The 25,393-nt window shown below is 55.4% G+C and overlaps 1 protein-coding gene across 9 annotated transcripts in view; it reads right to left on the minus strand.

Moving 5' to 3' along the window:
- Positions 1-25,393, minus strand: part of DNAH1 (dynein axonemal heavy chain 1) — an 86,323-nt gene that overhangs the window by 7,128 nt on the left and 53,802 nt on the right. For 7 of the 9 annotated variants that reach the window (XR_013162741.1, XM_077129058.1, XM_077129057.1 and 4 more), the window contains 31 exons: positions 22,679-22,919; positions 21,643-21,837; positions 21,416-21,535; positions 20,903-21,061; positions 20,622-20,729; positions 19,357-19,497; positions 19,113-19,273; positions 18,601-18,758; positions 18,140-18,313; positions 17,336-17,374; positions 14,565-14,743; positions 13,335-13,565; positions 12,731-12,927; positions 12,157-12,292; positions 11,022-11,230; positions 10,640-10,811; positions 8,918-9,109; positions 8,377-8,487; positions 7,502-7,687; positions 6,931-7,122; positions 5,426-5,593; positions 5,134-5,325; positions 4,810-4,941; positions 4,223-4,348; positions 3,442-3,561; positions 3,182-3,331; positions 2,895-3,055; positions 1,855-2,080; positions 1,480-1,675; positions 978-1,129; positions 190-386 (listed from right to left, as the gene is read on the minus strand). Coding sequence is in view for 8 of the 9 variants with exons in the window: in XM_077129058.1 (XP_076985173.1) it covers positions 190-386; positions 978-1,129; positions 1,480-1,675; positions 1,855-2,080; positions 2,895-3,055; positions 3,182-3,331; positions 3,442-3,561; positions 4,223-4,348; positions 4,810-4,941; positions 5,134-5,325; positions 5,426-5,593; positions 6,931-7,122; positions 7,502-7,687; positions 8,377-8,487; positions 8,918-9,109; positions 10,640-10,811; positions 11,022-11,230; positions 12,157-12,292; positions 12,731-12,927; positions 13,335-13,565; positions 14,565-14,743; positions 17,336-17,374; positions 18,140-18,313; positions 18,601-18,758; positions 19,113-19,273; positions 19,357-19,497; positions 20,622-20,729; positions 20,903-21,061; positions 21,416-21,535; positions 21,643-21,837; positions 22,679-22,919 (5,121 nt within the window). In the remaining variant the exon portion in view is untranslated. The remainder of the gene's footprint in view (positions 1-189; positions 387-977; positions 1,130-1,479; positions 1,676-1,854; positions 2,081-2,894; positions 3,056-3,181; positions 3,332-3,441; positions 3,562-4,222; positions 4,349-4,809; positions 4,942-5,133; positions 5,326-5,425; positions 5,594-6,930; positions 7,123-7,501; positions 7,688-8,376; positions 8,488-8,917; positions 9,110-10,639; positions 10,812-11,021; positions 11,231-12,156; positions 12,293-12,730; positions 12,928-13,334; positions 13,566-14,564; positions 14,744-17,335; positions 17,375-18,139; positions 18,314-18,600; positions 18,759-19,112; positions 19,274-19,356; positions 19,498-20,621; positions 20,730-20,902; positions 21,062-21,415; positions 21,536-21,642; positions 21,838-22,678; positions 22,920-25,393) is intronic. The other 2 variants (XM_077129055.1, XM_077129056.1) reach the window with 2 other exon arrangements.

Consider the following 25,393-nt stretch of genomic DNA (forward strand, 5'->3'; position numbering starts at 1 on the left):
GATTCGGCCAGCTGATGGCAGGGAGAGTGGGCTGTTCAGGTACCTGAGGTTATAGGGTTGGGGTTGTAGATGTGGCCACAGCTGCAGTGCAGCCCTGGGTGGCTCCTCAGGGAAAGCTCCTGGGATGGCCTGTTCCTGGGTCTCACCTCTCCCTGTGCCTGCCCTGCCATGCCCTGGGGCCCAGCTCACCGGTGGGGCTCAGGGCTATCAAAGATGTTCCGGAATTTTGAGAGGTGCTTCACAAAGTCTTGAGCAAAGTCGGAAAAGGTTGGCAGGTTAGAGAGTGCCAGGATGTCTCGCCAGGCCCGGTCTGACAGCCAGTCCACTGCAGGGTTCTTGGTCACAACCTGGACAGAGCCCCCCGAGAGGAGGTAGCGCCACTCGTTCTGGCAGAGGACAGGGGGAAGCTGGTGTCTAGGCCCTGTGACCAGCCCCTTCCTGCCCCTGGCACCTCCACCCAGCAGTGCCATCCCTCCCATCCTCACCCAGACAGGTCTGGGTCAGTATTCCCACTCTGCCTTGTCCTCTCTGTGCAAGGATCAGATCTCTCTGGGCCTCAGTTTCCTTCTTTGAAAAGTAGGAAAACTCAGAACTATGACTACATCCCAGAGTTTTATGGAGGTGGGTGAGAGTGTGTCCTAGAGCCCATTGTCTGGGGCACAGCTAGGGCTTGAGCAGTGGTGCCTGCTCCTCTCACTGTCTCGGGAGGGCTTTCCAACACATCCATGAAATACCTGGGGCCTCACAAGAGCTCCCGGTCCAACAGGTATGGGGGGCTCGGGACAGTCTTTGACCTCACCAGCACATGCGGGGCTCTGTTATTAACCTGGGAATGGTTTCCTTAGGCCTCTGCCCCTTTGCTCTTGCTGTCCCTTCTGCCTGGCTTTCCCTTTCCTTCCACCATGTTCTCCCAGCCCTGCAGCAGGGCAACCCCTGAGGCAGTCTGTCCTGGGCCCGCCGTCCCTCTGTCCATGCACCTGGTTGATCTTGCCCTCGTTCATCATGATGCGGACACACAGCAAGAAGGCAAACATCAGCTTGTGCTTCTCAAAGAGGCTGCGGCAGACATTGCTGTAGAGGCTGTAGGTCAGGTAGCGGTTGATGTTGGCGATGCGCTTCTTCAGGTTGTCTGCAGGGCAGGGAAGCGAGGGGCAGAGAGGGCAGAGAAGTGGGCAGAGGGAAGGTCCCAGTGGTCCAGCCCAGCCTAGCTGGTCTCCCCGGTAGCCATAGGGTCGGAGTCTGGACATCCTTTGGAATATGTGGAGTTCCCAGGAAAGGGCTCGGAGGAGGTAGGAGTAGGATGTGTTTGGGTATGTGTGTCTGTGTCTGTGCTTGTATATTGTGAATGTGATACAAGAGTCTGTGCTAGAGAACATGGGTATGTGCACCAGCCATGGTAATGTGCCCACATGAGTCTTGTCTGCGCCAGGGTGGGGACATGGTGTTTGTGCCTAGATATACACATGTGTCAGGTACTACCTGCCCTCTCCGAGTTGGCGATGCCTGAGAGGAAGATGTTGAGAAACCACTCGAGAGAGTACTGGTACATTGGGTCCACACTGGCCAGGTCAGACACGCAGAAGAAGAGGATCTGGGTGCGGACAGCCACAGGTATGTATTCCATGCGTGTAACATCAATGTCTTTCTCTGTTTGTTCTGCAATCCTGACCTTGGCCTGGGGTGGTGTGATGGGGAGGCGGGGGTCAGGTCAGGACCAGGTCAAGGCTGGCAAAGAGCTGAAGTCAGGGGTGGGTGGGGAAAGAGATCAGGTCAGGCCTGGGGCAGGTGGGAAGAGGCAGGAAGAGGCAGGCAGGGGTGAGCAGGGTGGGCAAGGATGGGTGGGCTGTTGCTGACCTGGATCTCGGCAGCCTTCATCTTGGAAGCCTCCAGTACCTTGATGAGCTCCACGTCATCCACAGGGTTGCCCTCAGAGGAACTGAGCCGGTACAGGATCTGGTCCTCAATATCCTTCAGCTCCTGACGCATCTTGGCATTGCTGATAATCAGCTGGTTCTTGGCCTCTTCCAGGTCAGGCCGCTCCTCAGCCACTACCTGGCCTAACAGCTGGTCCTCTAGGCCACTGCCAGGGACAGGGACACCAGCTCCATAACACCTACTTATCTATCCACTTGTGCTCCCGGGGCTCCAAGAGCCCAGCAATTCTGCTGGTGGTGGCCCGGGAGGTCTAACCTGTCTCAGGCCGCAGGGCTAGTGCAGGGGCTATCCCCAAAGTGACCAGTTCTCAGTGAGGCCTCAGGATGCAGCTGGGAGTCCTAGCAAAGTAGCCAGTTGGATATAGCTGGGCTGGTGTGAGCAGCTGTGGTCTCTGGACAACTCTGCCAGGGGCCTCAGCAGGAAGGGGCTGTGGGTGACTGTTAGGGACAAGGTGTGTTCACCCCCAGTACACGGAGAGGTTTACAGTGGCCCCTGAAATGAGGCCTTAGCATGGGGCAGGCCGGTGGGGCCTGGGTTCTAGGTGGGCGGCCAATGTAAGCCATCACGCCGATGCTCACGGCTACAAGGATGGGAAATAAGGGCTTGGGTGCAGGGAGCCAAAGTATACCCAACTCAGGGCTCTGTGACAGCTCTGGGTGTACGCGGGTGCACCAGGGCTGGGTTGGAAAGGAGGGGTGCCTGGGGGAGGTGGGGCTGTGCCAGCTGGGGGTCAGGATGAGTGTGTGTGTGGGTTTCTCAGGTGGAACAGTGGCAGATGGGTGTTGCTGGTGGAGGGGCTAGAAAGGCCTGGAATGCTAGGAAGCTGGAGAGACGTGCCCATGAAGGAAGCTGGCAAAGCCTCTGGGCAGGGAAAGATCCCCTGACTTCCAGCCTGGGAGAGAGGCAGCCAGACAGGCTGAGGCAGAGCTGATGTTCAGGTCCTGGGGGTGGGGGCATACCTGGGGGACAGGGTAAAGTTGATGAGGGTGAGTTTGGTAGAGATCTCAGGTGTGTAGTGGGGGTTGGGCAGCTTGGTGGTGATGTACATCTTGAAGTCCTCGTGGTAAGGGATCACGGTGTCCCCCAGCTTCAGCACTGTGTTCCCTTGCTGCTTGTATGTCTGCGGTGGGTCAGATGGGTAGGCGCTGTGGCCCGGGCTTCACCAGTGTGGCAGGGACATGGGTGGGGCCCTTTCCCCCATCCAGGTCTATACATGTCCCCCACCCCACCTCTCCTGCAGGCCCACCTGCTTGAGCAGCACAGGTTCTAGGGCAGGGTCCAGCTCCTCGCCCACATTCTCCAGCAGGCAGGGCTTGCCAAAGCGGATGGCATTCTCCATGCTGCGCAGGAAGTCGCGGTCACTCAGCTTAAACACATCCAACCCATTCTCCTTTTCCTGGGGCAGAGAGTGGGGTGTGAGGCAGGTGGCCTGAGGTTCAGCTTCTCCCCCTGCACCCACCAAGTGAGGCTGGGATGGGGTGGCCAGCACCCAGTGGATGGGCTTACCATGTTCTTGATCCACTTGTTGGCTTGGCCCTGAGGGTCAATGAAATGGGTCCAGCGCTGGGAGAACTGGGCGATGACCCCATTCTCTACTGACAGTGTGTCATTGGGGAGGCCAGCAATCTGTGTGTGGGGGGGGTGAAGGTTGCAAGTGTCAGTCTGGGTGGGGCTTTCACATGGCAGGGTTACCTCAGGCATCAGCCACTCCCCACCCCAGCTGCTCCCACCCTCGAAGGTGGGGGCAGGTGACAGTGTGGGGCAAAGCTTAATCCCCCATCTCCCTAGGGCAGGGCCACATCCCTGCTTCTTTCCCATTCCTGGGCTGGCTCCTGACGCCCTCCTTTTCTGGGTCTTTCTGTCCTCGTGCCTACTGAGCCCTCATTCAGTCTTCCATCTTCCACTCCCAGGTGCCCTCCTGACTTCGCTCACACTGGGCCTCTGCCTACAGCCTCTTGTCCTTCCCCTTTGCTCAACTCTGTCCTCCAAGGTCTAGTTCAGACATGAATTCCTTTAGGAAATGTTTCTTAATCTTCACTCTGGATGCTCTTCCCCAGCCCTGCTCTCATAAAAGCGTCCCTTGAACTCTCTCTTCTGTTTAGTGTCGGTGCCACCCTCAGCTCAACTTCCTCCTCCTCTCTTGCCCACCATCCCTTGCCAGGCCCGTGGGGGCTCAGAGGAGGCATCTCTGAGCTAAGCCCAGAGGCAAGAGGGAGGCAGGAGGCCCCGGTCCTGCCTGGATCACACGGTGGGCCCAGCTGAGCTGTTCCAACTCCTGGGCGGGCACCTGCCACGAGCGTATCTTCACGGGGTTCCCCAGCGTCCCGATCAGCGTGGGCTCAGAGGTGTGTGGGACCTCATGTGTCACGAGCTGCTTGACCCAGTGGTCGTAGAGCACTGTGCGGTACTGGCCCTAGGGAGATGCCACACTCAGGGCCACCCACCGTGACACGTGACACCCTTCTACCACCCTCATACTCAGGTCAGACTCAAGCTTGGAGCCAGCCTGTCTGCAGTCTAGGACTGCATGTGTGACTTCTGGGGCTTTCCTATGCCTCAGTCCCTCTCTGCAAATCAGGGATAATGATAACTCCCACCTGTGCAGGCAGCTGTGCAGATTAAATATGCTGAGACTAGTGCCTGGCACACAAGCGTGAGCTCTTATATTTCCCACTGGCAGACCAGCTCCGAGGGTGGGTTTTCTGGCTGTTTCATTCACTGGAACAGCCCTTGGCTCAGAGAGGGTTTCTGAGAAGTGTTTGTTGACTAAATGAGGGAATGAAGGGACAGCAGCCCTGCAGGCTGCCCCTACTGGAGGTGAGGCCTCAAGGAGTCAGGGCCCGCCTTTGGGAGTCAGGGTCTAGAGCTCCTCACCGTGAAGGGGCCCAGGTAGGCCACGAAGCCAGCGGCCAGCAGCATGTTGCCGGAGATGTTGTCGAGCATGTGCTCCAGGTTCTCCACCGTATCCTGCCAGCGCACCTTCTCGTCCGACAGCCCGTTGATGAGCTGCAGAAGCAACCCTGTGGGGTGGGCTCCAAGGACTGGGCCAGAGCCTGGGGCTGGCCCTGCCCAGTGTACCCCCTGGGTTGCTGGGGAGGGCTTGTGGGCAGCCACCAAGAACCCACGGCCCTAAGCCCCACTCCAGCCTGTCTAGGGTGTGCCACCCCCGCGGGGCCTGCCTCAAGGAAGCGCACAGACCTTGTCCGCACGGCCCAGTCTCTGCTCGCACTGCTCGCACTTCAGTTCCAGATCCTCTTTCTTGGCGATGCATTCTCGGTACTTGGCCTGCATCATGGTGATGCCATCCTCCACCTCGCGCAGGCGCTGCTTTGCCTCCTCCAAGATCCTCTGAGTCACCTCCAGGTCATCCTGAGCCTCCCGTAGGGCTTGCTTCAGGCAGAGGGTGCAGAGTCAGCTCGATGAGTGCTCCTGGGGAGGGGGAGCTGGATGGGAAGCCCCCGCCCCCTGTCCAGCTCTACCCGGCCCTCACCCGCTTGGGTTCCACAGCCTTGGCCACGAAATGGTACTTGTGCATGGCGCGCACCCACTGGCAGATGGAAGTGCAGGCCTTCGACACCTTGGCAATGGCAGCTGGCTGGAACTCTTCATTGTCGATGTAGGGCTGGATGGCTTTGATCACTGTCTCCCCAATGTTGTCCTGGGGTGGGAACCACCACATGCCTCAGCAGACTGTTTCCCAGGGAGGATGGGAGGTGGGTAAGGGGGTAGGGAGTGCATGGGATGCGGGGTGGGGGGGAAGGGGGAAGTGTCTTCTGGGCCCAAGGGGCCTACCAAGATCACCCTGATCCTGCTTCTATGGCCCATGGCCTGAGCTGGCCTCTCAGCACAGGTCTTTATCGTCGAGGGGAAAAGAAAACAGCCAGAAAGGTTGGCTAGAAAAGGAATGTCTATGTTCTCAGGTTTTCAAAGAATATGATTAGAGATTTATCCCTTGGGGAACAACAGCAGCCTCCAGATTTGAAAACACACAGACCCATTTAAAACTCACTGAAAGACAAAGGCTGCTTCCCGAGAGCAACTCAGGAGTGGAGATGAATGAGTGCTGATCCCTGACCAGGTTCTGGTCCCTGACCAGGTTCATGCTCATGGATAATAATTCCCCACACTGAGAGCCACCATACTCCCTGGACACTTATTTCCAAGTATCTGCATTGTTAACAAGCTCTAGTTGCCAGAGCCTGGGGACAGGAGCCTGAGCACCCAAGGCCTTGAGCACTCCCGGCTTTGGTGCTTTTCTCCAAGGGGCTTGTTTAGACATGTGGGGCTTCTGATTTCCAGCCTGATGGAAGAGGATGAGGGATGGGGAAACTGACAGGGGCTCCGCAGTGGCTGTCGAGATGGGCTATTGCCTCTACTCTTTCCCTGTAGCAAAGGTGATGGGGTTGGCCCCTGTGGGACAGGAAGCTGCCCCCTAGCCTGTTTTTGGGCTGGACAGGGGCCCTCCAAGTGGGCTGTGGGCTCCAGGCTGACCAAACCATGGCTCAGACCCTGAAAGAGACATGCCTGGGACACTGAGTGCCAAGATGGACAGACAAAAAAACACAGAGATAACTGGAGGAAGCTGAAGCCAAGGGAGAAAGGGGATGGTTGAGTAGACAGCAAAGGCCTTGGCCAAGGCCACAAGGGTCTCAGGGAGGAAAGGGCCCAAAAGAGGATGTCCAGGCTGTGGAGCCTTGGAGCAACTGTGGGTGACACCCTATGGTGCCCAGAAGCCTGCCTGGGGCCCAGTTTCCTCAACCTACATCTGTCAGTGGGTCTGCCAGTCAATCCTGCCAGACTAAGAGCTCCTTTGGGGTCTGGAGCTGGCTCCAACTGGCCCTGTGGCCATCCAGGCTGTCTGCTCCCAGTGGTGGTGAGGCAAGCAGAGAGAGACTGGATGGAGTCAGCATCACATTTAGGCACTGTCATGGAGCAGGCTTCTTTTCCGGCTTCCTTACCCCACGGAGCCCCTTCCTGGGGGCCTGGCATGCTCACCTTGTCAAACTTGAAGAGGCCTTCGAGGAAGCGACCAGGGTCCTGTAGCAACCCCTTTCCTGGCTCCCAGTAGTCATCCACCTTGGAGCCTGGCTTCTCTCCAGGTACCTTCTTGGGCTTGATGCCCTTCATGATACACACGGCTTCGATGACCAGCTTCACACCAGGGGGTGGTCGCTGCATGGCACGCACCTATGGGCCAGACCAAGGGTGGGCAAGGGGGAGGGGCCTCTCCAAGTGGGTACCCTCAGGCAGGGATAGCCGCCAAACCAGGCAGGCCCCACCAACCAACTCCCATCTACCAACACAGGACCAAGGCCACACCTGGGATCCTCCGAAGTCCACCTCAGTTTGTGGCTCCTACCACTTCCCACTTACCCAGGCCTGGTCACGGGGTCCTGAAGGCTCTCCCCATGTACCTGCTTGTGCCCCCTGGGGCTGACATAGGCAGGGCCTGGCAGCAGGCTAGGTTCTAGCTCTAGTTATCCCCTCACCTCCTGGTACACAGCTCCTAAGAGATATATTGAGGGAGACCCTGGGAGTTAGCACCCAAGAAGGCTTGGCCACCCACCTCAGTCACATCATTCTTGTTGAGGTTGCGCAGGCTGGCCAGGGCTGCATCCAGGGCAGGTAGTGCTTCATCCAGATCTTTCTGGGCATCGTCGGCGATAGCTTGGGCCTTCCTGGCCTTCTCATTGGCCTTGATCTCCTCTGCCTGCACTGAATTCCGGGTCTCCTCGGCAATGGCCGTGTCTACCTGTGGACGGGAAGCAGGAAGGGCCTGGCTGGGCAGCTCTGGGGACCAGGGACAGGGACGGGCATACCCTCCTCCCCTTTCTCCTCTCTGCATCCCAGTCTCCCTAGATGGGAGGAGATGAGGGCTGGGATGGCCCTTCACCAAGGATCCTACATGCTGTGATGGGCCATGAAGATCTGGGAGTTATGGGAGCCCTTTCTGCACCCTGAGTGCCCACTACCATCTTGAGCAGGGGGCTCAGGACTTCACATGCTTCAGCATAACTGTCCATGGAGTAGGGCAGCATACTAAGGCCACAGGGCACCTTCATGCAAGACCCAAAAAGGTACCCCTTCACAAGTCACTTTTTCCCCATCTACACTGACTTTGTAGAGAAAGACTCTTGACCACTCACTTCTACCAGAAAGCTGTTTCATAATGGACATACAAACCTATGATGTCTACTGCATGGATGGGGCTCTTGAATGTGGGGCCTTGTGCTAGGCAGAATCTGCTTTGTTCTTTCCTGTAACTCCTGCCCAGTGCACTGCCTGACTTAGAATAGGTTCTTATTAAGTATTTGTTGAATGTAAGGAGAGGCTGAACAACTTGCCAAGGGCAGGCAGCTAGTGATACTGTGGTTGTATATTGGGGTACCAAGGAGCCTCAGGATCAGGGATCAGGGAGGGGGCCCCAGGAGTACCCCCGACCTTGATCTGTTCCATGGTGAGTATGGTGTCCTTGGCAGCCTCCTCCAGCAGGGGACGCATAATCTCCAGCTCCCCCTGCATCTTGGCTACATCCTCAGAAGTGCGCAGCAGCTGGAGTTTTAAGGGGGAGGGGGCAGGCGAAGAGAGGAAAACAGGTATGATGGAACCAGAGATAAAGTTGAGCTTAGAGGTGCCAGGGAGGGAACCCTGCAGGGTGGCATCATGAGCAAGTGAGAGGCTGTGGCTGGTAGCTTCAGAGGCCACCATCAGCACAGGTTGCCCAGAGGACCCCAGAGGAAGGGGGTCGGTCTCCTGAGAATCTGTGAATGTTGTGCTTTAGCCTTGTCCTTGGCTGGCAGCTTTTGCTCTTGTGATGAGGGAGGAAGCTGCCCATTTAAACATTGTGGGCTGCAGTTAGGAAGGCTGGGCTGGGCCACCCCAGCCTCAGTCATGGGGTGGGGTGGGGTGGGGTGGGATAGAACCAGTTGGGCAGAGCCACAGGCAGATAGCCATTGTTTCCAGGGCCTCCCTCAAGGCCCACCTTGTCGAGGCCACTCTTCATGCGATTCTTGGCAGTTTTCAGCTCCTGTTTCTTCTGCCTGATGAGGATGGAGAAGATGTTGAGTAATTCCAGGTAGCTCTTGGGGGTCACGTAGTTATGGCGGGCCAGCTCAGCCAGGTACTCAGCACACTTCTCGGCAACTGACTGGTGGATATACACGCACACCTGAATCTGTGGGGAGGAAAGACTCCTGATGCCAGCTTCTTAGAACCCCCACCACAGACAGGACACTGGAAGTGCCCACGGAAGCCTCTGCAGCCTGGTCCAAAGGAGGGAGTCATGGACAGGAAACTAGAGGCCCCTCATGCTCACAAATGGCATGTTCGGGTCCCAACCCCTGGTCCTGTGGGTGTGAACCCATTTGTAAATAGGACCTTTGAAGATGTTATTAGTTAAGGTGCTGTGGTAGTTTGGTTCAGGTGTCATCTTGGCCGGCTGATGGTGCCCAGTTGTTCTGTTGATGTGAACTTAAATCATCAGCATGTAAAATCATCTGTGAACCCAGAAGCTGGGAGAGAAGGATAGTAGACATCACCGTGTGTTTTCCCATGTGAAGAGAAACTCAGATGAAAGCTAGCTACCTTTCTTCCAAGGAACTATAGATTTGCAACTAAATAAATCTCCTTTATAAAAGCCAATCCCTCTCTGGTGTATTGCATTCCGGTAGCACCAGAAAAGTAAAATAGGTGCCCAAACTGAATGAGGGTGGGTCTTCGTCTAATTGGGCTGAAGCCTTTATAAGCAAAGGAAACGAGACACAGAGAGAGAAGCCACGGGGAGCAAGAAGTTGGAAGTTAACGGAACCTGAAGAGAAAGGGGAAGATGCAGTTGCATGCGTTATCATGTGACAGAATAGCCAAGGACACCATGACCACCAGCAGCCAGCCCCAGAACACCACAGTCTTTGGGGAGAAACCATCGCCTGACGGACACCTTGGTTTTGGACGCCTCCTAGCCTCAAGACCACGAGCTAATAAATTCCTGTACTTTAAGCCAATCCATTATTTGGTCTTTATTTTTGCAGCCAGGGAAAATAAGACACTCTTTCCTGTGATCCCCTCATGACTTCCATACCAAGGTCACCTATTTTGCAGATGAAAAACTCAAAGCCCAGAAAAGTCAAGGGACTTACTCAAGGGCACACAACTGTCAAGGGCAGAGCTGCCTTTGAACAAGAACCCAGGGGTCTCTCAGTTGTGAACCCAGTGCCCTTGTCACAGTCCCATGACCTGCCTCTGAGAGGCTAAGGGGGTGCCTCCTTGGCGGCCAGATCTGGGAATGGTGGGAGGGACAAGGTCTCAGCATATCTGGGCAAAAAATGATAGGGCTCAGCCTGCCTCTCAGCTCCCGTGACCACCACTCCTTCAGGCTGGACAGACAAATCTAGCCCCTCCGCCTATCTGTGGTCTCCCGGTTTGTGTGAGGAGCTCTTGGAAGAAAACGTCCTAAGAGAATTCAGGGAGTAAGAGAAACAGGTACCAAGTAACTGTGTGCCTAGCATCCTCTGTCACCCTGATGACCATGGGGCACTTCCCACATTTTACAGATAAGTAAACTGAGGCTTAGATACATTCTGCTGTCTGCACAAAGGCTTACAGTCAGTGGTAGATTGGGAGTCTCATCCAGGTCTTGGTGACCCTGAACCCAAGCCAGAAACCAAGCAGATCCCTCTGAAGGCTTGCTCCTCACCAAGAAACTTACCAGTCCTTTGATTATTTCAGAGGTGGCCTCCAGTTCTGGGATCTCATTCAGGAAGATAGTGGCTACAGACTCCAGGGCCTCTGTTGGCCATTCATTAAACCAGTCGATGGTACAACAGTTGACCAGGGAAGGAAACTGCCTCAGGCGAGCTCGGAAGACCTCTCCGATGGGGCTGGGGACCAGGATCCAGATGAGGCCCAGATACCAACTTACAACCCCAGGAATCCTGGCAGTGGATGTGACTATGGCAAGGGCATGGCAGCCAGGGCCCAGAAGCATAGTAACCAGGCCTCCAGCTTCCCTGGGGCTGGCTCCCCGCCTGCTCCCACACCCACACCCACACACACCCAGCCCTGCTGTCCCTCGTGACAGCTGCCTGCACCTCATGCACAGCACCACGTGGATGTTGCTGCGCACGCGTCCAGTGTAGGCAGCCATGAGGTTGGACTTGGTGGGCTGCAGGCCCTGCTCCTGGATATAGGGCCGCATGGTGTTAATGATCTGGTCCTGCTCTTCTGGGTTATAGAGGTTGGGAATGTCGCCTGAGTTCAGGACATTGTTGATGTCCTCCAGGAAGGACTCGTTCTTGATCTGGGGAGGGAGGAAGGGTGGGTCAGCTAAGCTATGATGATGATCCCCGGTTGGGCTCCACACCATGGTGTTCCTGGACACTCACAACAGTCCCATTGTACAGACCATGCCACTGAGGCTCAGAGAGACTCAGGGCACACTTGTGACCTCCCAAGTCATGGGTCCAGGACTTGCACCCAGGCCTGCCTTGCACTCTGAACACCACCCACAGGCTGTAGAAGGGCCCTGGATGATGGATAGGAAAGGTAGCATCTTCCTCCTCACTTTTCAGACTTTTCTGTGCCTCCAGTTACTCCCTGGAGGAAATCATGGCATGGACAGGGATGTGTCCTTGCCAGTTTGTCTGACCACGGCATGGTCTATGCCAGAGGGCACCCTTGCTGTCCTAACTCAGTGGCTGACAGAGGAAGCCATGGGATAGGGGCAGGGCTGGTAGCAGAGGGGCTCTTGGCTCAGAGTGGGGCACATTCCCAGGCTTCAGTCTAGGCTCAACTCTGACCATAAAGTCAGCCTTAAGTGCTGCTCTGTCTTGAGTCTTGAGGTTCCAGAGCCACAGCCTCTCATTTTTTCAGACACGTAGGGAGATACCTCATGCCTAGAAGGCCCCAAACAGAGTAACCCCCCCAAGAGGTAGGCCATGGGAACCCACTCCAGCACTTTGGGTACCCTTGGCCTGTGGTCCTTGAAGTGGAAAACCACTGGCTAGCAAGTGAGGTGCTGCTTGTGATTGGCCGTGGTGCCTGAGTAATGAGCTATCTTCCCTTGGGTCTGGGATGGGTTTGGTCCCCAGTCCACCCTCCTGGGGCCCTGCCTGGTCTCGATAGTCCTTTTGGAGGTCTGCTCCAACTAATAGCAACCTGGGCTCCAAGCATTGACCACCTTGCAGGATGTGCCCTGAACCCCACCACTGCCCACCATGGCAGCACCTGGGTGTCGGAGAACAGGAAGGTGATGGGCAGGCTCTGCAGGCCAGCCTTGAGCAGGACCTTCTTGACATCTTCGCGCCACTCAGTCATGCCGTAGTTCTTGGATAGCTCAATCTGGAAGCACTCATACTCGGCCCTGAAGGCAGGAGTTTGGGTAGGGGCATGCCAGGAGCTTGGGGGCAGACACTGAAGGGTTGGTGGGTGCCCATGTTCCACCCTAGCCATCCAAAGATCATCTTGTTTCCATGCTGGGCAGACCAGCAGACTTATTCCTTCACCCTGGGATGATTTCCCTTCCATCCTCCTAGCTCCAATCTGAAGCCAGGCCCACTGTTACTTTCCCTAAGAAGCCCCCATGGATGACCACAGCTATACCTCCCTCCCAGAAGCATACCAGGGCACTGCTGCTGCCTCTGCGCAGAGCCTATGAACCCTTCCCAGTCCTTCCAGAAGCCCAGGGGCTCAGAGGATCTACATAAAGCAGCCCCAGGCTTCCGTCATGAAGTGGAAAAACATGGACGGAACTGACGATCTGTCACCCCCTGCCCCTGTCTCCAGGTCTGGGGACCCTCACATGTGTGAGGCGAGCCGTGTGAGGGAGCTGCGGCCGCTGCCACCCACGCCCAGCAAGAGTGCGTTGCCCAGAGCCTGGCGCAGGGTGCGGCTGATGCGGCAGATGTGGCTCATGGCGTCCATGAAGAGGACAAGCTTCAGCTTGGCCGTGTTAATCTGGTTGTAGTCCTCCATGTACTCCGCAATCACATGCATCATCTAGGGAGCCAGGGGAGGGGGTGGGGAGAACTGGGTTTCCCTCTGACCCCAGGCATGGGGGCCCACCCTGACTGGCAGCTCACCCCTCTTGTGGCTGGGCCCGCTCCTCCCGTGTTGGAGGGACGTCGGGCCTTGAGAAGCTAGGTTCACCTGAAAGAGGAGGGGAGAGGCTGGGAAGGGCAGCCCCTGCTGGACACACTGAAGCATGAGTCAGGGTCAGGGCCCTGTCTGCTCCCTCTGGGGCTCACCAGGAGGTTCCCATTCTGGGACATTTTACCCACTAGCCTGATCTTCTGACCATAGTGTGGTGGTGGTCTTTCAGGTGGTCTGGGACCCAGGGGGAGCAGATCAAAGAGGTCCCCGCCAGGGCTGGGGCACCAGGACAGGGGTCCAATCTGGGTACCCACCTTCTTCTCGCTGGTGATGAGCTCATAGGACTTGACGTCAGAGCCCGGCGACATGAAGTCCCCATAGAGGATGGGCTGGAAGGGGCAGACCTCGTTGAAGGCCACCTCCCACTCCTCCATGTGGCTCTCAAGGAGCAGGTCGAACCAGGTGCGGTCCTCCTCATTCACCAGCCGGTCACGGAACACACGGCAGCTCTCGTGGTACCACAATCGCAGCAGCTGCACCTTGTCCTGTAGCCGTCCCAGCATCAGTGCCCGCCCCTGGCCCCAGGCCCTCAGCTGCCTCTCAAAGTACCAGGGGCAGAAGGGCTGGAGGGGAGCCCCAGCTCCGGGGCCCAGCTCTCCCAGCCAGGACCAAGTGCAGGGGCTGCTCTCAGGTGCATCTGCTGACACCCAAGGACTGAGTGAACCACACAGCGCTGCCAGGGACTCACCAGTTCCCCAGAGCCAGGCATCACTTGCCCCTCCTATGGACCCTGGCCCTCCCCAGCCCAAAATTAGGAGGGATGCCTGATTCTTCTTACACTTTGCCCACACACTAGTGACTCCCTCAGCCCACTGACTTGCTACCACACCTGTCTGGGCTTTCCCATCTCTCCTTGGTCCACTGGCTGGACAGCTCTGTGGGCCTCCTCTCTCACTGGCTTTGGTTCTAAGCTCAGCAATGCCAGGGCCAGTTTCTGTCCTATTCATGCTCCCTCCCCGGCCCCATGCTCTGCACACACTGACCTACCCATTCCCCCCATGTGGGCTGAGGACTCTTCCAAAAAGCAAATCCGTCCCTACTGTCCACCCCCCATGGCTCTCCATCACCCTCAGGACAAGGGCTGAGCTCTGTCCTGGCCTCCATGGCCCAGAGTCTGCCCTCTGCCCCACCAGCACACCTTCTGTCTACACTTCCTGTTCCATGACCTGGGTATCTGGCTCCTGGAAGACACTTGCTAATTCTCTCCTTCAAATCTTTGCATGCACAGGGCCTCCACCGGGTACCTTCTCTCTCTCTCCCCACCTTCCCTGGCTCTCTTGTGTGATCCCCTCCACAATACCATGCCAGGCCTGGGTCTGACCCGCAGATGGGGCTCAGCTGCACAAGGTACCACTGGTTCCCAGCCCCTCAGGGTTTGGCTGAAGCAAGGCTGGGGAGTTTAGGAGGGGAAGGTGGAGAAATGGGTGGGGCCAGGGAGGGCTGTGAAGTGGGGTGGGGGTGGGGTGGGACTATCAGAACCTCACCTCCACCTTGGCGGGGTTGGCCATGAGCATGCCCTGGAAGACCTTGGAGAGGTCCCGCAGGTTGAAGGTGTAGTGGGACTTGGCCGGTGTGGGCAGCAGCTGGGAGGTGATGGTGGAGTACACCATGATGGTGGCTACCACGAGGGGCTCTGTGAAGTGGCCGATGTTGGGGGCCCCGGCTGTGGGAACAGGGTGGTGGGCCCAGGTCACAGGGGCAGCTTCTTGGGAAGACTCTGCAGATTCTAACCTCCCTGCCCTTGCAGCGGCTTAGCTCTCCCCTCAAATGCCCTTTCCTCAGCCTGCAGGCTCATGTTTGACCACCCTTTAGACCCTTTTCAATGCACCTCTCCCAGGCAAGTAGTACTCCCCCTTCAACACAGACACAGCCTGTCAGCCTGCTGGTGCCCTGGGGCGTGGAGTGGGGGCACTAATGGAACCAGTGGTACGTGGGACCCTTTCAGCCTGGCCTGGTGGGGCAATGTTTGGCCCCAAGCCATACATATGAGGGGTCACAGGCTTGCTATTAGCCTCATGTGATCCACACAGGCTTGTTGGAGCACATCCCTGGTCTTTGGGGCTCACCACCTGCCTTGGAGCTACTGCAACCTCCAGGCTACATTTTCACCACGAACAACTCATTTGCTCATTCTTTGAGAAAAATGTCCGATTCTCTGCTGGGCACCAATGGGAACTTGGGGCAGAGGAAGCCCCCAGAAGGGGAAAGAGGGAAAGAAGGGGTGGGAGGGCTCACTGTCCAGGGGAGGGGCTTGTTCGTTAGCATAGGCACCGTTCTGGGTTCTGGGGACTGAGGTCAACCAGCAGAAATACTCTTCCTCCTCGACAAGCTGACCTTCTTGTGGGGGAGAGACTGTGAACAGAGCCACAAGCAACACAGGCAATGGATGGGTGATGATAGGTGCTATGGGCAACTCACAGCAGGGCACAGGTTGGGGGGTGCTCCAGGGTTGGGTGAGGGGGGCAATTTTACATGAAATGCTGGGAGAGGCCTTGTTGATGTGGTAGAGACTAGAAGACATGAGAAGCAGCCACGCACTTAATGGGAGACAGACAGGTCCAGGCAGAGAAGACAGAGAGGAAGTGGGGGTGGGAGATGAGAGCTGAATGGTGAGGAGAGAGAGCCTCTGCCTCTACTGTAGCAACCCAAGCTTTCGCTTGGATGAGACAGCTGAGCGGAGAAGGGATGTGATCTGACCTAAGTTTTAATGGGGTCCTTGTAGCTGTAAATGGAGGAAAGACTGTAGGGGGTGAAGGCAGAAATGGGGAGCCTGGGGAGGGGGTACTGCAATGGGCTGGTGAGTGAGGATGGGGAGGTAGCAGCAGGTGGTGGGCAGTGGCCAGATTTGGGAAGTTTTCCCAAGGGAGAGCCAATAGGGTCTCCTGACAGCTCAGATGTGGGTGTGAGAGAAAGGAGACAAGCATGCTGTCAGGACTCTTGTCTGGAGCAACTGCGAAGAAGGAGCTACCATCACCTGAACAGGAAGAATACTGGAGGTGAGAGAGGTTATCAGAGTTCAGTTTTTTTGTTTTGTTTTGTTTGCGTGGGCAGGCACCAGGAATCGAACCTGGGTCTCTGGCATGGCAGGCAAAAACTTAGCCTGCTGAGTCACTGTGGCCCACACCAGAGTTTAGTTTTGAACACGTTAAATCTGAGATACCAAGTGGACATCCAAGAGTGGGTGTGGAGTTGGGGTTCAAGGGCGAGGTCTGGGCTGAGGACGTGAACTTGGGTACTGTCAGCACCAAGATGATGTTGACAGCTAGGGGTGGGATGAGATTGTGAGGAGAGAGTGGTTAGAGAAAAGAGGCTGGAGACCAAGCCAACCTGAGAAGGGACAGTTAGGGAGGGAGGAGGGCTGGGATCCCACCCTCAGACCAGGAAGACAAGCCCCTAGAGCTGGCTGCTGAGTCTGGCCACCTGGAGCACTCTGGGGTGGGGGTGGGGGTCCCTGGGGAAAGTGAGAGGATTGGGGCCAGCAGGAAGAGACAATGCTGTGGAGTCTGCTGTCAAGGTGAACAAAGAAATGGGCAATGGCCTGGGGTGGGGGCCAAGAGGGTGGGCTTTGTGTTTTGTTTATAAGATGGGAGAAATCAGAACATGTTTCTGTGCTGATGGAATGGTCCAGGGGAGGGGAATACTAGGGTTTCAGGGCGGGAGAGGGAGGGAAGCCACATTCTAGAGCAGGCCAGAAGGGACTTGGTTTCACACCCAAGATGAGGAGTTGGCCTCACGTGAGAGGAGGGAAATTCCTTCCTACTAACAGGAGAGGACCTGGCCATGAGGGAGGCTGGATGAAGGAAAGCAAGCAGATATGAAGGCCAAACGAGGGAGCGGTCTTTTGGTGGCCTCCGTGGGGGGTGGGGGAAGGGAAGAGAGGTGGCTAAGGGAGGCTGCATGCAGCTCTTCCGTGTGTGCACCTTGGAGAGGGCAGGCACAAGCTCACTTCTGAGCCTCAGGTTCCTCATAAAGAGTGGGAGTTTGTTGGATTCCCTTACTCATTCATTCATCCTACACTTACTTTGTATCTATTACCCACCAGGCACTAAGCCTGGGCATGGAAGGACCTAGAGGAATGGACAAAAGAGCACCTGGAAGCCGTTGGTGCTATTCCGGCACCCAGAGGCCTGGGGATGGGTCACTGTGCCCCTGGTGCCCAGGTATACCACACCCATGGAGTCTGGACCTTACTCTGGGAGCATGCCCGCTGCCCCCATCCAGGCCTTCCTCCGCCCCAGCCTGGGTCTGTACTTACGCACGGGCTCCCGGTAACTTTTTTCTCCAAGAAGACCATCTACAGAGTCACAGGTGACACAGAACTCAGAGTTAGTTCCCTCATTGCCCACCTCTGCTGGCTAAGCTTAGCTGGGAAGACCTCAGGGCAGCCACCCGACCACCCCTCCTCAGGGCAACATGCCCCTCCAAGCAGGATGTGCAGACAGGTCCTGGCCTGTAGCCCTTAAAAGGGAAGCCTGACTCCCACCCCCACCAGCTGGTATGGTGCCAAGCAGAGTTTGAAGTTTCAGAGTGTGTGTTGGAAGGAAGGTGAGCTGGGGGGAAATAACATCCTGGGACAAACTTTCCCCCAAATCCTATGGAAGATCAGGGCTGCCCTGTGCAATCTTAGTGGCTTTTCCTGATTTACAAGAGTAAGTCCTTTCAGCAGCGTTTCTAGGCAAGGTCTAGCACACGTGTGACTATATATGGGTGAGTGCGTGTATGTACATATCATATACCCAGCAAGCACGACACGCCAGGCTTTGTGCCATCTGCTCTACATGCAATAACTTACTTAACCCTCATGATGTGGGGGAGTAGGTACTAAGCTTAGCACCCATTTTACAGATGGAGAAACTGAGGTTTGGAGAGGTTCATGAACTTGCCACAGGTAAAGTCGCTGAGTAAGGGGCAAAGTCAGGGTCGAGGTCAGTGGTTCAGCTACTGTGCCCTATCCCGTGGCCACCTCACTGCCCTTGGTGCAGTTTACCCAGCCTGGGCTTCGGCCCGTGCCCACGGCCTCCCCTGCCCCAGTGATTCTTTCTGCCCGCTGCACACTCACCCATCCAATGGCCCAGGATGGTGGAGAAGATGCGCTTCTTGCTGACCTCATCCATTTCGGCAAAGGACAGGTAATTGAAGTGGCGTGTCAGCCGTGGGGTGATGGGGTTCCTGCCCCCGCCTGGAGGGCCCATGGCACAGACAAAGTTGATGTCCACCAGGTTCTTAAAAGCTCCTGGAAGCAGGGAGGAGGTGAGGAAGGGGTGCCACGCCCAGGGCCACATTATCACCTTCCTGGGCCCTGGGCGAGGCATTTTACATTTTATGATTGTAGTGGTATAGAGACGAATCAGGCATATTATGTATTCAAATACATTTTTTTTTACTAAAATGTTCATCTGTTCTTTGATTTTACAGGAAATTAAAGCATTTCCAAGGACCCCTAAAAGACCGACGGGCCCTAGCTCCCCGTGCCCGGCACCCCCCGCCCGTACCCTGCCTCCTGGGCTGGCCCACACGCACCGATGGCCTTCCGGTCGTACCAGCCGCCATGGTCCATCCACTGGCGCAGCAGCTCAATGGGCGGCTGGGCACCGTACGTCTCCAGGGACGGCATGTTTAGGTCGTCTATGAAGAAGATGAAGTTGCGCCCCAGGGGGGGACCGAACACACCCTTGCGCCTGCAGAGAGCGGCCACGTGAGACCAGCCCCAGAGGGCGGCCCCGAGTCCAGTCAGAGTCCCTTCCGGGTGAGTCCTGCCTCAGAGGCGGATGGAGAACAGGGATAGCAGGTGTCTCAAAGCTGACCCCCCTCACCCTCCACCCCCACCTGGGTGCCCAGCCAGGAACAAGCACCCACTGAGAGACTCAGGAGGAATTCTCGATGGAGAGAAGGCTCCAGAGCAGCCTGTAAAGGAACCTGGGACCCCTTGTTTCTGGCGAACCCGGGAGCAGAATTTGGGGGCGATGTGAGATAACACCTGATTTGGCCTGGCTTGGGGGACAGGGGGCCTGAGGAAGAACCGAGGTGCCTGCCTCTTGTCCAGCTTGCTGTCGATGAGGTCCTGGGTCTGGTTGGCCGAGGTGCGAGCCGAGAAGGTGAGGAAGTGGCTGATGTACTCCAGCGGCAGGTTCTTGAGGAGCTTGTCGGTGATGGTGAGAGTCTTTCCGGTGCCTGTGGGTCCGATGCACAGCACCTGGGGAGCACAGAGACAGCTGGCCACCCCCGACCTGGGCCTGTGAGGGGTGAGGCGGGGCCGGGTGAGGCGGGGGCACCCACGGGCTTGTGGTTGGTGAGCAGCATGCCCAGCAGGTAGGACATCTGCGCCGTGTCCATGGTGGGCACGATGATGTCGCAGTAGTTGGTGTCTGGCATCATGGTGAACGGAGTCGAGGGGTCCATCCACTTTACCCAGGAGACCTGGAACCGTGGGTGACTCGGGGTGGGTCCAGAGCCCCTCTGCCCACCCCACCCCTGGCTGTGGCCCTGTGGGTCTTGCCAAGAATGCCTAGGTGGGCGGTTGCTTTTGACAGTAATAGGAAGGCCCGTGCCCTGCTCGCTGCATGGGGTGGGTGGCTCCAGTACAAACAATCAGGAACGGGGGTGGGGGAGCTGTCTGCACATAGCTGCCCAGGTAGAGGGCTACCTGAGGACTCTAGGTCTCTGCATGAAACAGTGCTCTGGGAATTGGATTCCTAGCAAAGGTTTTTGCTGCTTGGCTTCAGGGTACCCAAGTGGCGTGGGGACCAGAACCATAGATGCTGGCATCAGCTGGATGCTGTAAGGTCCCCAGAACCAGCTTTCTCCGCCATCCCCAAATCTCCTCACCCACGGCCCTGCCCCAGCTTGCAGACCTCCCTTGATGGCTGAACCAGTATATCCCACTGGGGACAGTTCTGACCATTAGACCCAAAGATGCCCTGTGAACCCCTCAGTTAGGACCCTGCACAGGGACCACCAGGTCTCCACAGATGCCTCTCTCGCCCTGGAACGTGGACTGGGTCATGGAGACCTCTTTGGAGACACCAAGGTACGCTGCTGCAGGCTTGTCTCCTGCCCCCTGGGGAACCCAGCACCTGGGCAAATGGGCTTTTAAAGTAGAACTGAAGCAGCCCAGTCCCTGGGTTCAGCGTCAATGGGGGGAGGCAGTGCGTGAGGTTGGGACATCTCCCAGCCCTAGGTTCAAATGCAGCTCTGCCCTGACTAGCTGGGTGTGACTGTCTGAGCCTTAGTTTGTCAGGAAAGTGGGTAAAATCATAACTTCCCAGAGGTTGGGACATCTCCCAGCCCTAGGTTCAAATGCAGCTCTGCCCTGACTAGCTGGGTGTGACTGTCTGAGCCTTAGTTTGTCAGGAAAGTGGGTAAAATCATAACTTCCCAGTGGGGCTGGGAGAATTAGTTAGATGATACAAATAACACCCCACCCTGAGACCTGGTGGCTGTCAATGTGGCCTCCTCTCTCTGGTCATTATTCACCAAGGAAGACAGCCACTGCCCAGTGGGGCCCTCCCTGCCCAGTCCCCTTGAGGTGGGCTTGTGGCCACCTGCTTGCCCTCTTCCTCCTCATCCTCATCGTCATTGGTGCTGCTGATCCCTGCATCCTCCAACCTGTAATCGAACACCAGTCCCTCCTCTGGAAAGTGCAGAGTCATCTGCAGGGGACCAGGAAGAGAAGTGAGCTATGAGGTCAGGAGGTCTAGATGGCTGTTAAACCTCCCAAAGCCTGACATTGGAGGCTTGGGCCTGGGCGGCCGGCCCCACCATGCTCAGCTTTTAGTACATGCATCCCAGGTTGAGCCCAGGCCTGGGGGCTGCCACTTCTCACGTTTTCAAGGATCATCTTGTTCCTCAGCCAGTGGCTGAAGCCAATGCGACTTTTACTGTCCCCTGTGGCTCCCACACTCCAGACCAGGGAGAAGATGAACCAGGGCTCGATCAGCTCTGGGATGCGACTCAGCTTCTCAGGGGATATTTTCTTGAGGCCCTGCGGACAGAAAGAATAGCATTGGGCTAAGACAGAAACAGCACTAAGTGGCCTCAGGAGGCATGCTGTGGCCTCTGACACCCATAGCTGTTTCTCTATGTCTTCTTGGGGAGGTGCTGTGTCTGTCCCACCCATGTGTCATTTCCCTGAGAATCCTCCCCCTTATGACTGGTCCCTGGGCCTTGGCCAGTTATCACAACAGACTGAATGGGGTGGTTCCATGCCCCAAGCTGGACCCATTGATTCTCTCTTCCTTGAAGCTGGATTCAGGATTCAGGGCCCTCAGGTGGCCCAGACAGGAAAAGCAGGTGGCAGGAGGGACAGGGTCTCCAGCCGTGCAGTTCCAGGCCATACCTCTCTAGGCAGGAAGGGCTTGAAGAAGCAATCAAGCAGCTTGAGGAGGCTGGTTGTCAGGTTGCTGTTGGTGGAGGTAATCACCTCCTTCACTGAGTGCCGAACAAAGGCGATGGCTTCCTGCAGGGGGTAGTGCCGGGCTCTGTCAGCTCCACAGCCAGCTCACGGGGTTGGTGGCTACAGGGCCATTGCCCCACTCAGGCAGGCACACCTGTGGCCTCACCTACCTCCAGGAAGCTGACAAAGAGGGCCTTGAGTTGCTCCTCATAGTGCTTCAGCAAGGTCGGGAGGTTCCTCAGCCAGCACTCAACGAAAGGCATGAGCCCCAGGATGCTGGGCTCCAGGTACACCATGCCACAGCGGGACACTGTGGCTGGTGAGGCCACAGCCAGGTCCTGCACCTCGAACATCATGGTCATTGCCTGGCGCCAAGATGGGCAGCGTGAGTGGGCTGGCTCCCAGCCCCTGGGGCTCAGAGAAGGGCTTCAGGGCCATGGGGAGGGGCTGCCCATCTGGTGAGTGAGTGCTGGGGGAGGGACGCAGGAACCCATGGCCCTCAACTAATAATGGGTGCTCCCTGGGGCTCTGAGGACTTGCTGACATTGGAAGATTCCTGACAGCTCTCTAGGCAGCCTGAGATGGGTCTTTGGGGGATCCTGGAGCCCTGGGGAAACCTGATGAGAGCTGTGTGCTCACTGCAGAGCCTCATGTCTGTGCCAATGGGCACAATTTCACATTGGTTTCCAGGTCCTCTCAGAAGGGCTCAAGGAGCTGGCTAGTTCAGCCCACAAGGGACTGCTCTTATGTCTCTGGGAAGTGCCCCTTGTGCACCAGGCAGGCCCCCTGCAGCCAGGTCTGCACACCTGTCCTCAGACCCCAGGCGTGCCTCCAGGACCAGGGTGGATGCCTGACCCAGACTGGTCGGCGAGGCTGGAAGTGGGCCTGGGAGGCCTGAGGCAGCATCAACCTGGGAGCTGTGGGTGGTCGTCCTGGCCCCCGGCTGAGAGCCTCACAGAAAGTGGGTCTTCCGAAAGGGTGGGCTGGGGTGGCTGTGCAGGACAAGGCAGAGGTGTCAGAGCTCAGGGTTGGGGAGGGGTGCTGGAGTCTGGGCCTGAACTCCTGCCCACTGGCCGGCTCCGGGGGAGGGGTCCTGATGGCTACCTAAGAGACAGTGTTGGCTGGAAGAGGAAGGATGAAGGGAGCGAGGTGCCTCGGCCCCACCCAGTCTCGAGGGAGAGCCGAGTGATGGACAGGCAGGCGCACCTCCGTGAGCTTGATGATCTCCCCGGAGCTGAGGCACAGCTTCTTGTTGTCGTCCAGCACTGTGTTCATGTTCTCAATCCAGACGGCGTCCACCGGCCCGTCAAACATGTACCACTTCCTGTTGGTGTCGGCGGCGATGGCCCCCGCCCGGATGAGGGAGGAGAAAATCCCATCTGTCCTGCAGCCACCAGGGAGGAGAGAGTTGTAGGCACCAAGGAGGCAGAGCAGTGAGCACAGCCACCTGCCAGGGAAACCCAGAGGTCAGGCTAGCCCTGCTCTGCTCATTTTCCCTCCAATATCTTCTTTCATTGAAAAATTATAATGGGACTTTTTGTTAAAAGTGGTATAATAAAAATATGTGCTATTCTCCCCTCTGCTCCTGCCCTCCCCTACTGAACTAAATTTACATTAAAAGAAAATAAAAGATGATATTCCCTAAGGAAATAAAAATGGGAATGGGGGAGTATGCAAGCACAGAAATGGGGGCCCAAACATTTCTGGAAGCTGGAAAGAGATGGAGAAGGGAATTGACATAGCTGGGACGGCAGGGAGCAGGGGGCTGCACCATGAGAAGTGGCTGGTCCCTGCCATAAAATCCAAGAAGACTTGAGGCGCACAGGTGCCCTCCTTCCTGGGATGTGTGGAGACAGGTTGCGGGTCTGGCCTCCAGGCCCCCCCGCCACCTACCCACACAGCAGCCTGGGCAGGGATGTGTGTGACACTTCACTAGAAAGAGGGGGAGCAGTATAGACCCATATAGGGAAAAATGGGTGAATCCTTCTCCTCAGTTCCCATCTCCCACTGGGCTTCCAGAATACTGGAGCCAAGCAGATACGCCCAGCGGGAGACTGACGGCTTCTTCTTTGGAGAAATTGAACAGCCCCAAAGAAAAGCCCTCGGGTACTGACCGTTGTGAGCTCATCCAGCTGCCCTGCCATGAAGCCAACCACGCAGCAAGTCCCATTCCCTACCTAGTGCTCCTACATGGTCATTCCTGTTTTTTTTAATTTTTTTTATTTTTATTTATTAATTTAAAAAATTAACAACAAACATTAACATAACATTCCATTCTACATATATAATCAGTAATTCTTAATAGCATCACATAGTTGCATATTCATCATTTCTTAGAACATTTGCATCAATTTAGAAAAATAAAAAGACAACAGAAAAAGAAATAAAATGATAACAGAAAAAAAAAGATTATACACACCATACCCCTTACCCCTCGCTTTCATTTATCATTAGCCATTCCTGTTTTTTTAAAAAATAATGTTTTTTTATTGTGAAATGTAACAAATATACAAAGAAAAGAAAGACAAAGCAATACTTTTCAAAGTACACTTCAATAAGTAGTTACAGAAAAGATTTCAGAGTTTGTCATGGGTTACTATTTCACTATTTCAGATTTCTCCTTCTAACTACCACAAAACACTGATAGCTAGAAGAAATATTAATAGAGTGATTCAGCAGTCATACTTGTTAGTTAGATCCGATCTTCACTGTTATACCTTCTCCTTCTCCTTTGATCCTTCTCCCAGTCTATAGGGATCTTTAGGCAACGCCTGTTCTGACTTTTTCATGTTGAGAAGGAGTGTCAATACTAAAGGATAAAGAGATTTAATTAATTGATAAACCTGGAGAGATTGGTTCCTCTGGTCAGGATTTATCTGGTTTAGGAACTCTCTGGAAAGTACAGGTTCCAAGAAAGCAAACTTAGTGCATGAAAGTTTCATAGAGTCTCAGTTCAAGCCTTAGGTATTCTTAAGAATCAACAGGAGTGATGTTGGTTGATTTAGCAACCATTGTAATTAGCACTATCTAACTGAAGCTTGCATAAGAGCAGCCTCCAGAATAGCCTCTTGACTCCATTTGATCTTTCTTGGCCACTGAAGCCTTATTTTATTACATTTCTTTTCCCCCTTTTGGTCAAGAAGGCATTGTTTATCCCACAGTGCCAAGGCCAGACTCATCCTTAGATGTGCTATGTAGGGGGGAAGGGTAGTGATTTTCCTTGCAAAGGTGAGCTTAAAGAGAGAGGTCACACCTGAGCAACAAAAGAGATTTCTACATAGTCATTCTTAAATGTGACCACACAGTCCAGAAGACCAGCCAATTGAGAAAAATCCAACTTGACAGATGCCGACTAAAACAAATTAATAGAAACAAGGAAACCTGAGGAAAGAGGAAAACCTAAAAACAAAATAATGGAAGAGTTAGAGGGGAAAGTAAATAAAATCTTTCAGAAAATTGTACAAAAAGACCAAGGGGATGCCAGTGCCTGGGGATGCCAGTGCCTGGCCATGCAAAAAAAAAAAGAATACGAGAATATTTAGGGCAGGCCACGGTGGCTCAGCAGGCAGTTCTCGCCTGCCATGCCAGAGATTTGGGTTTGATTCCCAGTGCCTGCCCATGCCAAAAAAAAAAAAAGATCAAGGGAACAAAATGAAGGATCAGCCCCAATGGTCTAACATCTGTTAATGGGTTCCCTAGAAAGAAAGTCTAAAGGAAACAAGGACATTGATCAAAGACATAATTCAAGAAAATTTCTTAGAACTGAAGCACTGCAGGGTCTAGATCTCAGAGGTTGACAAATTTTTTTCTATAAGGGGCCAGAATAAATATTTTGGGCTTTGGGGGCTATATAGTCCCTATTACAACTACTCAACTCTGCCATGATTATGTGAAAGTAGCGATAGATAATACATAAACAAA

Source organism: Tamandua tetradactyla, chromosome 15 (assembly GCF_023851605.1).
Source record: "Tamandua tetradactyla isolate mTamTet1 chromosome 15, mTamTet1.pri, whole genome shotgun sequence".
Taxonomy (NCBI): Eukaryota; Metazoa; Chordata; class Mammalia; order Pilosa; family Myrmecophagidae; genus Tamandua; species Tamandua tetradactyla.